Here is a 13686-nt window from a genome sequence, read left to right on the forward strand (position 1 = left end):
CAAATTATTTGTGTCAAACGCTACAAAATAAAAATACTCACTGTATTTTATTTGTTTTCTATTTGCTTAAAGTCAACTTAGCCAATCATAATATTTTTATTATATATAGGTATAGGTACATGTAGTAAATTAGGCGGCCATCTTGAAATACAAATTGGCGGTCTTTCTACATTAAGTTAAACCCTAGCAGAATGTTCCCTAATTAAGAATTAAAGGATTGTTAGATTGCATTTATTGGAGATATAAATGCAATCTGGGTGGAAGATAAATAGAATAGCGCCCGTTAGGGCGCATTTATCTGCCAACCAGATTGCATTTATATCTCCAATAAATGCAATCTAGCAATCCTTTAATTGTTATATTTACATTTTTCTTTCTAGTTCAAAGTAAAACATAATTTAGATGCGAGTGAACATATGAATTTCCCGCTTCAGGGCATTTAACCTCAACAGGCAAGTTCAAAGTGATAAAATATAGTCCCTTTAAAAAATTGAAAATACAACAAAGTTTCAATGTTTTTCAGTAGCTTTTCAGTTTACTTTCAATTATCCAGACATTTAAAAGATTTTGTTATAGTTTCATAACCAAACTGGTTCATTAAACTTCAACGTCAATTTTCCCGTGCAGACTAACATGGTGTCAGTAAAACAAGTCTCGCATCCATTTATATAGATATTACTACACCAAGTATAGGCTGCATTTATTGGCTCATAATGCAGATCACGATTATCATTAGAGTAATGGGAGTCTCTGTGGCAAAATGTAAATATTCAATAATAATAGGCATTAATAATATGGGTGAAGACGTTTAAGAATGTTAACTTAATGTTTCACTGACAGAATGAAATGTGGAAACAACTTTTAGTTTAACGGCCATCTAGAATTTCAAAATGGCAGTTGTTTTGAAATTGAAATAAGAATCAAAATATCCATGCATCAATCACTACAAAAGTATCAATACTCTCATTATATCTGCTGGTGTTTATTTGCTTAGAATTAGCTTGGCCAATTAGCTGTATTATATACAGATATGCAATACAAAATTGCGGTCCTTCTACATGAAATTTAACACTGCCAGAATATTCCAAAGTATCAATAATATGGGAGTAGACGTTTACAATTTGGGTCCAGCTGGTAAAGAACGCGAGCTTTGAGTCGCAGAAGGTGGTTTTTGGCAGTCGAACCATGTTGACTTCTTTTTCATGTTTTTGTCAAAGAGGTACTGCCACTTTCTGCCTGTCAAGACCTAGGTCGCGCACAGCTCTTGCACGAGCTAGAAATACGCTACAGGTGAAATGTCACTGAACATAATATGGATCTTCCACGTGATAAAAATAGAATGACATGACCTATTTCATTGGTTACATATAAACGGCAAAGGCAGCAGTATTATATTTTATTAATTATAAAAGTGCATTTTATACAACTGATCCCTCCCCCCTATCGGTGTTGACGTCTTGGCACAATGTTTGTTTTATTTTAATTTTTAAGTTAACTTATTTTTGAAAACATATATTTTCATAACAAACCAGATATTTCAAAACAAGATATAAAACGCTATGGTGGTGAGTCCTACAGCAGTACGGAGACTCTATCGCATGGCCCAGGGGCGTAGGAAACGGGGAGGGGGGCAGTGGGGCAATTGCCCCCCCCCCCCCCTCTCCCCTGTTCCCTAGGACGGTGGGGCAAACATGTCTTTTTGGAGCAGTGTGGAATGTAAAAGGAGTGGAACAGTGTGGAATGTTAAAGGAGTGGAACAGTGTGGAATGTATATAATTAGCATTCATTATGTTTCGCCCTGATACAAATCCTTTTTTGGTCGGTATGGATTATTCTTGGTAACATTATTTTTAATGTATTACTTAAATTTATTTTGCAATCAATATTTAAAAGGGTTAGGGGTCTCCAATTTCGTATTTCTTCTCTTCCACCTTTTTCACGGGGGTAATCGTGGTACATCGGTTTTTAATTCCGTTAAAGTGGTACAACGATATTTCAATTCCGTCAGAGTAAAATGGTTGCTACAAATTCCGTCAGAGCAAAATGTGAGACATATGTGACTTTAATTACATGTAGAAATATTACGATTGTGTAATATGCTTCGATTATTGAGGTATGTCACAACATCACTATTTCGAACACTTTATTATTTTATTTTTGGCGAGTGTGAATATTATAACTCCAGTTAAATGTATATTTGTATAGGAAATATGTCATTAGTTGAAATTTCGTTTTGGATACATAAAAGAGTTCTCAAAAGTATTGTGTTAACCAAACAATATAAGGATATGATCATTTGATCATACTGACAGATCAAAGCCGGCGAAAAAGAAATTTTATGGCAGTTTGCTTTGATCGAAATAAAGTATTTGGAACAATGATACATTTTCCGTTCACTACTGATACAATTTCCGTTCATCGTCAATTAAGACATAAAATGTTTTATTACCGTTTTAATCGGGAAAATGTACATAAAGTACGTATGTGAAGCACAATAAACATCCTCACTAGATGAATTATTATTGATATTCATCAAGAAACAAGGAATATTCTATTTATTACAAAAATGAACATTTTTTTCTCGCTCTCATCTACAAAAAAAAAAACATCACTTCAAGTTTCGCCAAAGGTTAATCCGTCATTGCATTTTAAAAGTGATTTACCTTTTCGATTATTAACTATAAACTAATGACGTAGCAATCAAAGTGACATTTCACTGCCAATGCTGCATTCATATTGGTGAAAAGCGAGTGAAAACATAACAATTGATATTTTCACTGCGAAAAATGCACTTAAATGGTCTAATACCTTTTAAATTAAAAGTCAATGAAAAGTATTAATATATGCTGACCAATGGAAATAGTAGACATTGCTGTGCAGGAAGGTGGAGTACCAGGTATGTCAGGATGCATTTAACACAGTGTTCTAACACAGATCATCAGAGAGACCAAGGAAAGGAAAGAGGATCTGGCTGTTATGTGGTTAAAACCTGGAAAATGCGTATGGTTCACGCTGTAGAGGTACCATGTGCCGGAGAAGATAAGCCATCTACTTAAGGATTTATTTGACAGACTTCAGATGAAGTTTACAGTGCTGGATCACACAACCACCTGGCAGTGTTTAGTAGCTGGAATAGTTTACCGAATGCACTGTGGCAGTGACTTTATTCTCTACGCCTATGAACCTGATGGTTAAATCTGTGGAAAATATGAGTAGAGGGCCATGGATGAAAGCAGGTATTCGACAACCCCTGTAAGAGCTTTCATGGACGACATGCCGGTAAGCACAAAGACGGCAGTCGAAGCTAGATGGAGCATGGTATCGAAGAAAGGGAAGGTTACCAACATACATTTGAGATAAAAGAAGACACTATTCCAACCGTGTCCACGAAGCCAGTGAAATGCCTTGGTAAATAAATACTACAACGGCTCAATGAGTGACACGAAGAACGTGAGTGAAACGAAACAGCGGAAGAAGTGGATGGACACAATAGAAAGAATCGGTCCACCTGAGAAATACAAGCCCCGGATTTATCAACACAGCGTGCTACCTCGAATCATTTGGCCTGTACTGGTGTACGAAATGAAAATGACGGCAGTCGGCTTGCAGTTCAGAAAAAAATTACAACTTCCCCCGATATCACTAACAAAGGTTACTAATGTTAAGGGACAGCAGAGATGCTAAGGTGAGAGGAGCGAAGGAGGACATCACATCTGGACACACAAAAAGCAATTTTTTACCAACTTTCAAGGCAATCGTGATTTAATTCCATAAAGACTATCAATACATATGTATTACCATACCTAGACATTAAAAATATATCTATATCCATGTTTCGCAAGTAAAAAGATGGTTTTAATCACATATACTTTCTTTTTTTCTGCTTCAAAGTGCCTGTGTATGACTTATTTTCCTCTGACGGAATTTGTAGCCAACATATTGCTCTGACGGAATTGAAATACCGTTGTTACCACTCTGACGAATTGAAAAACCGATGTACCACGATTACCCCCGTGTTTTTATTATAACAATTTTATAATACCTTTATGTTGAGAATTTGTTATCTTAAAGTTTCTAAAAATTTCCATAATCAATTTTCGTAATCTCATTTTTAATCAAGTACCAATATTTTTTATAGAATTCAGATGTTATCCCATATTCTCCTGGGGAATTATTTTCATACTTTCTAAAAATAACGAAAATTTCTTAAAATTTATGCCATATTTTACAAAGCAGAATACTTGAAACTGATTAAATTCCTATGGGCGTGTGAAAAACACTAATAAAACATATGTTTTCATAATTTTCTTAAGATCCAAGAGGCCGGAAACCCCAAAAATATTAGTTTAAATATGTTGAAATGCTGCTAAAAGTAATGAAAATTTTCTCAAAATCCATACATTGCTTAATAATAATATTTATACTGAAATAATAAGCATTAATTGGTTAAAAATAATCAATAATGAATTTGGGTGGAAAAATGAAATGGCAAGAAAAAATTACCTTTTTTTCCTGTGAATTTTGTGAAATTTAGCATTTGGATTATCTCCCTTGTCTGTAAACTGTGTTTTTTGGTCGTAATAGAATCTATGTATAAAGGATTGGAGAAGAATATTTATCATGCAAATGTTTTACTGAGACAGATATTGAATTAATTCCAACAAAAATCACTTCATATTTTCTATTTTATTGCTGGTGCCATTCTTTGTAGGCCTAAGCTTACTGTAACAGTTATTTGTGCTTGATTGAAATACTTATTTGTAGTTTGATGAGAGAACATGAACCAGTGGCAGATTCAAAGACAAGTCCGGTGGGGATGGGCGGGGAGTGCTTTTAGTGCTGTACAGTTATTTATTGTAAATTAGTTAGTGGTACAGGAATTATTTCTTATGTATATGAATGCAGTACATCATTTATTAAAACATTAAACATTACCGATTATGAAATTATTTGTATGTATAGTCAGACACAACAGAAATGATTTCAAGTACTCTAATACTAGTATTAGGTTACTAATTGTTCTCTTAAGAAGAATATTTCATATTGTGACATTTTTTAAATATTTAAAAACAAACGATTACAAAAGACTCTGGACATCCCTGTGCTGTAGCAACAATTATACATGTATATAGTAAAACTCATTTGTGTCAAACACAGTTAAATTGAATACATTGGATGAGTACGAATGTTTCAATCGGTCCTGATTTTTCCCTTCTTTATGTCTTGTAAATAAAGCTCGAATATAATCACAAACACGTTGAATCAAATGCATTTTGAGATCCTCTTCCTTCGAAAATATACCAAAATTTGCTTTTTTTTGTGATATTCTGGCGTCACGCTGTCTCAGGTAAAAGTCAAGTCTCGGATCCGATTAACCGAACAAGACTGATCAACCGTAACAGTGCTAAAGGAAGTTATTGTTCCAGCGCAGAATGGTCCTGTTATATACTTATTGCCTATCTTAAACCAATATGTGTGTAAAACGCCAACCTGGAACCAGTCGGTACAAGTCTGTACAACTTAAGTGTCAATGTTTTCATGAACAGTAAAACACGGATGAATCGAATCATTGGATAAGTCGAATATTTTGCCTGGTCCCGCTGACTTCGACTGATCCTTGTTTTACTGTAATTCATATTGTTTAATTGTTCAACCATAAAACATACACAAATCTGTGTGTATGTTTAATGTAGTGTCCCTCTGACCATTCATTACAAACTTTTCTGTCTCTAATTCTGATTCTATTAAGCTTAAGTTGTTAAAGATGCTCCCACTGCCGACAGAGCATAAATGATATTCATCATTTGAACAATAATTGGTGTTTAATTGTGTATATATATGTCTAATTAACACAAAAATAATATAAAATGATTTAATTCGTCTTTGGTGCATGCACAATCAGTACTTCATTCCATATAGGATTTAGTGCCATGGAATTTTTTCGGGATGCAATTAATTGTTTTTCATATTTTTAACTTGAAGTAAAATTAAAAGCTCAAACTTTTCAGTGGTAGTAACGGTGTAAAGTAAGTAACTTTTGTAGCATGAGAAAAATACTTAATAGTCCTGCTCCTGTTTTTGATAGTGAAAAAAATACCAATTGTCAGCGGTGGAGCATCTTATAAAATGTTGACTCTGAAATCCTTGTGCCGCCTATGGCAATATTATCTGTGTCATGTAATTTTGCAACTGTACATTCTGTTTTAGCAGTAAATTTTAATTTTTTTTTCTCTATTTTAACTTCTATAATGACATCTGCATTAAAAGACTCAGTGGATCAGGTATTGCTGATTAGACCAATTGTCAAGGTGTCCCAAGTTAAGATAATTCCACTAAATACTAGTGCGAGACCCATAGTAATTATGCATACCATCGAAGGAGCTTGTTCTATACTTAAAATACATGGAAATCTGTCTAGCAGACATTTTATCACTCGTACTTTCACCAAGCCATTGATATAAAGCTGCAGACTCTTCTATTAGTTTGCCGTCCTTTTAACAGCCGGGGTTGTGTAAGGACGTGCCAGGTTTGTTGGTGGAGGAAATTCGGACTACACGGAGAAAACCACACCGAACCACCGGTCTGTACGTATGACTGGAAACTGCCCCTCATGGGTTTCGAACATGCATCCAAGTGGTGGAGAGTTATGTGGTATTATGTAGGGACCGTCTTACCAATTTGACCAACCGCGGCCCCTTTAGTATGTATGCACAGACTATTAGTTGTTAACTGATCAACACATGTTTGGTGAAGTGTATGTTATTACATTTAGCATAAATTTAATCAATTTTAAAGTGGTGTTAGGTGTAATTTTCAAGTTTGGAACAGATTCATTCATTTAATTTGAGATGTGTTTTCAAAGGTACATTTGGACAAAACTTTTTAGGCTGATTTTTGTTTTTTTAATGTGTGGACATCAATTGTTGTGAATGGATGTTTTAATAAAGTTATTTCAGTCCTGGTGTGGGTAGGTATGATAGATGGCAATACAATGTTTTACAGTGTGATGGACTGATGTGAATATTTATATAGTGTAATGTTATCAGTCAAGTGATGGAATGATGAGCAAGCAAACGCTTTAGTTGTGATGAGAGCATACATATTTACACTGATGACTTGATGACTCAATTAGTGATGAGGGCTTACGATTATTAGCGTGATGACTGCTTAGGTGCATATGTTTCACAGGATGGATCGAATTGATGAGGGCATACAAGTTTGTAGTGTGAGGACTGGTGAGGGCACATAGTTTACAGTGAAAACTGATGGAGGGCATAAGTTTACAGTGTGTTGGATGATCTGAGGGGCATTTGTCTTTAAGGTGTGATGATGGATGAGTGCGTAACTGTACACAGCGTGATGACTGATGTGGGTATATAATTTTACAACTTTGATGGACTGATGACGGGCATATACTTGACAGCTATGATGAACTGTTGTGGGCAAAATTTATTTAGAGTGACAATGTATATTTGATGTTTTTGTGACTTTGTGAGTGAGCATATGCTGTTATTGTGTGGAATGGCAGGTGATATCAAAAGTATTATGTCTATAATCAAATGAAAGTTTTTTAAAACGTCGTCACTATTTTGTCTTAGTATATCACGAAGTTATTCCTGTTGCAGGAGATGATCATTATTTTGTGAGTAAACACGCAAAATTTTCTCATATACCTAAAACTCTCAAAAACATGACGTCACAATCAGTACCGATCCAAAAGGGCATATAAACATGTATAACTCTTTATTATACAATGATGAATTTACTGAAATAATGATAATCACCCCGTCTTGAGTATCTCCGTCATTTTGGATATTATATGGATACAAGTATAAAAATTTAAAAATATGTATTTCATCATAGGGCATAGTCACTTCACTATTCTAATATCAATTGTTTATACTAAACGGCCATCTTTTTTTATCTTTATAAGCTGAAATAATACGTTGACAAGAGAAAGTCTTTTTAAGGGCAGGTTAGTCTCCGATATTTGCCCTTTTCCCTCAAATCCCTTTACATATATGGGGGGTTATTTTTTTAAATCTATATTGTATGGTTTGGTGAAAGGAATTAACTGGTTTTTTGGCTGTCAAGTAATTTTGAATATTTCACTATACAGTGGAATCATACCCATAACCGTTACCTTCATCAAATCGATCACCCTCTAGAATAACCGAACTTGGATGTCATTGTACGGAATGTTTTACTATTTATTTATCCCAGTATATTTATAACTTTCCCAAAAATTTCGATCCCTCCACATATTACGAATATTAACGAACCGATCTTTGCACGATAGGAAATAGTCAATATGTAACTAAAAAAAAACATTCTGAAAAAAAGGCCCCTCTACTCTGAGCAGACACCGATAGATTGCATTGAGGTATGATTCAAACCAGACGTGAAAATACACACGTTACACTGTAACATAGTTGTTGCATGCCATGTCCTTGGGCATGTATATACAGATGTGAAGGCTATTGGTACACGGTAATTATACCCGAGATGGTGGTGTAATTATTTAATCATGTCTATTGTTTAGATATCTATATCGATATCTGTATTACAGTGACAATATAGTTATTTTTATTTGAAAAAGGAGGCATTAGAAATATAAGCAATAATATTTTTTGAATGAAGCAAATACATCATTGAAAGAATAACAAACAGAAATGTCTCTATTTTTCTAGTAAAAATGTATAAAAATGACCTAATTTCTGTCATTCACTAGGGAAAAGGAGTAATTTTTCTACCCAATTTTATTTTTCCTGTCATTTCTTTAACATCCACTCGTAGTCCTCAGTAATATAAATTGCATCGCAAATGCACAGATTTTCCATATTTTTTTAATAAGAAGTATACATTTTTCATCAATTTTTGGACATCAGAAAACATGACTGATTACTGTTACCATAGCAACCATCCTGTAATTTTGAATTACTTATTGATGATTTAATTTAATCAAATATACTTCATATTGTGAATATATATTGTTTTCATACTAATGTCACTTTTATAAATGCTTGAATTTCCATACAAATATCCTTCTTTTTCAACATTTTTCCAATTATGCGACCTTGTTGCCATGGCAACCTATTTTCCATACCAATCAGTAAAAATGGCCTTCCAAACAACTAAAGTTGATTTTAATTTGTTTCTTAGCCAAAGGGGGTTATAAAATATATATTTTGAATTTCTATTTTTTTCACTTTCCACCTAAAGCTTGATGCTTATTCGTATGGCCTCTTAAGAAGTTACGGATGTATGAAAAAGCTTATATCGAAAGTCGGAAAATGTCGCTAAAAAAGTAGAGGGGGTAGGGTTGATTTTTTCAAAATTTTGATGCATTCGTGTTTTCAAAATATATATTATTTGGTATCATAATACAGAGTAATAAATTGACTTTAAAAATAAATATATAACATTTTAATATCACTTCAGTGATTAAAAAGTTATAGCCGATCAAAATTGAAAAAAAAATGAAAAAAATCAAAAATTGAAGTCGGAAACATATGGAATTTAAAAAAAAAATTAAAAATTCCTAAGAAAAATGTTTTAAAAGTGATCCATAATGACCAGATTTCTACAAAAAAACAACGTTTTTTCAGTCGACCGTGAAAGCCCCAAAAAATTCCCTTTCAAAACGTAAAGGTGTTGAGCTTCGCTCTACGCGGGCTTCGGCCGCGCAAAGAGCTGCGCTCTTATAATGTTATGATTTTATTGTTACGTAAACAGGCGATGGCGTAGCAACGTGGGGTCATAACTTCACCTTTGGCGGGAACATATGAATGAGTCGATTCCAATCAGCTGTTCAATCGAATTTGTTGACGATGGCGGGAGAGAAAAAAAAATATGAGTATTTTAATTAAGGAATAGATTTTGATTTTGTTCGCCGGTTTACATAAAATTTATACGGGCTCCATTATCATTATACCCCTCATAACCTCAACAAAATCAAAATATATTCCGTATATTTACAGTTTTTCACGCAAATTATTTATTATTTATTCTCGCGACAGTTGCATATTTTTCATTGAAATACCCATATTTTTTCCCTCCCGTCATCGTCAACTAATTCGATTGAACAGCTGATCGGAATAGAGTCATTCATATGTTTCCCACCAAAAGTGGGGTCATGACCCCACGTTGCTACGACAGCGAGTATTCCCATAACAATAGAATCGCCTCACGTGTTGTACTATCATTATGCACAGATAATGATAATACTATAAAGCATGCTTATTGAGTCCATGTCAGTGCAAACTGTAAATATTAAGAAATATGCAACTGCAGCGGGGATATGTTGAGAGTGAGTAATAAAACTATCATTGCGAAAATGATCCATGAACTCAAGTTTTACACATTTATGCTAATAACTTCTTAAGTTATCGATATGATTACAATTTTTACCTTGTATAATTAGGCTGTAACGAATCCCGTATACCAGTAGCAGTGCTTTAATGGCGACCGGAAAAAAACTAATTTTAAGACCCAGTAGACAAGAAAAATCATTAAAAATCGAAAAGTGAATAGATTTACACAATTCTGTGTTCTACAGCTAGAACAATAATTTTACTAACATCCTAATTAATGCTGGCGTGTAATTATCGCTATTTATCATAAAAAAATTGTCGAGTAAACCCAGCCGAATACAGAGGTAAACAAAAAATCAGCTGTTTACAGGTCTCTCGATCTTGTTGTAATAAGATCACATTCACAAAGTTTTCCATACCAATTTATCATGCTCAATACATACATGTAAGTTACACAAATTTATCTACACCAGAGATGTATAGCCTACATTTTCTATTCATACCCATCCGAAACTAGAATTATAATAAATATCCAAAACTGTAGGCCCATGCAAATCCAGATTCGTCACATACTGTTGTCCCCGATGCCGCCTCCGCTAAAAGAAAATTGGGAGGAATACTGTGTAGGAAGTCGAATCGGAACACTACTAACATCCGGTTACTCGAGGATAGGAAGTCTTCGTAGGAGGAGGCAGCCTCACTCTGATTCTCTATTATAGTAACAAAAGGTGTAAATATTCCTATTCCCGAGGACTGGAAGTATTAGGAGATTCAGTCGAGCCGGTAAAGATAGTACGATATTTATCTTGAACAGCATCTGTCTGTCAAACCATTTTTCTTTATATCTAAATGGTCATTTGATGTTGACAGTTTTTTACTTGATGAAGACTAAAATATATGAATTGCCTACCATTACCATTGTCGTGACTCGCAGAGCTCCAGATAAAATGCGTACATCGTAAGTGTGTTATTACGCATTGAAAATACAGACAAATCGCATTGAAAATAATTTCATGTATACAGCAAACGCATAAGAAAAGTAAATTTACTTGTTTTCAAATGATGCTTAAATTTTTTCCGAGAAAAAAAGCTGAAAACGAAAGTTGAATTCCTTATCATTCGGAATTTTCGAATTATACTTTTGCTTCTATATAAACGTTTGACTGATGCCGATCTGTTATCTTTCGAAACTTCTCGGCATTTTGCCTCTTATGTAAGGCAAATGCGCTTGACATAGTTTACAGTGTACCAAGAATAACTCGTTGAAATAGAAACCAGCGCGATACTAAAAGCGTTCTATGAAGGCCCATTCTATTATTAAAAGCTAAATTTTACAACATTTGTAGATTTACAAGCAATCACATATAATAGCCGATGATATTGTTGTCGTTGAGTCCAACACTGGATGAGTATGGAAAATGAAAGTTTACACCGTGGTGGCGGTGATGACTGATGCTTTAAACTACAATTATGCATTGATTCACAGGGATATTAAAATTAGTTATGGACCCATCAGAGTGCCCATAGACCATTTTAGACGTTTGAATCACATTGTACTATACACGTAAAGGGTGGGAAGGCTCCCCGAGACAAAACTTCTACCATACCGTGCTTTATCGCGGCTAAAAAATCACAATTCTAGCAATTTTGTCACAAATACGGTTACTACCGTTGCAAAGAGCGATAATTTTCTTTCAAAATCATCCTACCAAAAGTACGCAACTATACAAAGTGCCGTCAGTAACAAAAATGACACACGAATGTCACTAATCGGGTCGTGGAAATTCATGGTGAGCGAGACCTCCGTAGCATTCTAAATGGCTAACTGAAATGAAAGCTATGCTCCATTCGGGACGTCACCTCGTCATTTACCTTCGGCGTAACCCACACACCTTCGACACCTTCGACACTCGGTAAAAGTACACCCATATATTGTAATCCATGAGAAAGTGCCACCTAACAGAGGGACCATTAAAAACCTTATAAGGCACAACAATCCCAAACATTTAGGGAGCATACATGTATATTAACCTTTTAAACGACACGACCATTATTTTATAAAAAGGAGATTGGGAACCCTTTTTTTGATTAAAAACAGAACTAAAGATACACTTGTACATATGTATATAATGGCATGTCATACTGCATTGCATTTGTTTTCTTATGTAAAATGAAATGCTTGGATAAAATTCACAGTTGTTTTTTTTAAATACCACATCTATTTAGCACCTGTCGACATTCTCAGAAATGGCTTCAAGCTTGCCAATACCATGTACAGCTCCACCACGTGAGGATATACCAAACAACATGGAACCTTTCAAGTTTTTCACCCATTGTACATCCATGGAGAACAAGGAAAGTATAGTGAAAATGGGATATCTGAAAAAGAGTAAAACGCCGAATATTTGGCAAGAACCATTAGCAGAACCAGATGCTCCAACGGGAGTGTGGTTCGCTGTCACGCTGTGGAACGGCAATCTACCCACTATATCCCCGTATGGTACAGAGCGAGTATTGGTACCAATTCAGCGTATTCATGAGCATATTCATAGTTCTCTCGATCCAGTCTTGTATTTAGAAGCAAAGATCAACAATCCAGGAAAATCTACCATTTACATACGACTGATTCTTCTAAAGGGTGATGACCAGGAAAATATCAATTGGTGTATTCAACACAATCTACAAAAACTCGACCTTGACAATAATCCTTGGCTTCGGATTGATGGTGACGGGCAATGGAAAACATGGCAAAATATCTCACCACCAACTCACTGGGTCTTTGTATTCGTTGCTGATGATGTGAACATCCAAGGGTGTGAATGGGATAGCGTTACCTGGTAATGTACCTTAAAACTTTAAAAATTATGTATATATAGTATCAACGTAAGCAATGTTAGATATATACCGAACTTACGAAGTAACTAAAATGTTTCAAATCGGGATAAAATATTACGTATACATGTAGTGATATGATGGCAGAATTCTGCAGAGACCTATAGATTTATCAAATGTATTGATATTTGTTATCAGCAATATCTCAAAAGACGAGAGTTAATAGCTTAAACGCTTGTCCATATCTAGATTCAATGTGTTATTTCTTATTTATTTTTACTGTTAAAATTATACATTTTAATTGGTTTCACTTCCCTTCTACAGCACTGAGTATTGCTCAAATTGCCAAAAGTATGGTCACACCAATCCAGAATGTCCTCAGACAGAATGTTTTAGATGCCACCGTCTAGGCCACTGGGCTCGAGATTGTGACTACATGTATTAAATGTAGTGTTCATGGTAAGTCCATAAATTAAATTCTTGGCAGTCATTATTTCATATCAGTTTATGTTCTTACAAATTGTCCAATGTTTCCTATTGT

General features: G+C 34.6%; 1 protein-coding gene across 3 annotated transcripts in view; it reads left to right on the plus strand.

Annotated features, from left to right (window-relative positions):
* LOC138331838 (uncharacterized) overlaps positions 1-13686 on the plus strand; it is a 199601-nt gene that overhangs the window by 181629 nt on the left and 4286 nt on the right. For all 3 annotated transcript variants that reach the window (XM_069279666.1, XM_069279664.1, XM_069279665.1), the window contains 2 exons: positions 12540-13150; positions 13470-13604. In XM_069279666.1, the coding sequence (XP_069135767.1) occupies positions 12561-13150; positions 13470-13590 (711 nt within the window). In that variant the 5' untranslated portion in view covers positions 12540-12560 and the 3' untranslated portion in view covers positions 13591-13604. The remainder of the gene's footprint in view (positions 1-12539; positions 13151-13469; positions 13605-13686) is intronic.

This window comes from Argopecten irradians, chromosome 9 (genome assembly GCF_041381155.1).
Source record: "Argopecten irradians isolate NY chromosome 9, Ai_NY, whole genome shotgun sequence".
NCBI lineage: Eukaryota > Metazoa > Mollusca > Bivalvia > Pectinida > Pectinidae > Argopecten > Argopecten irradians.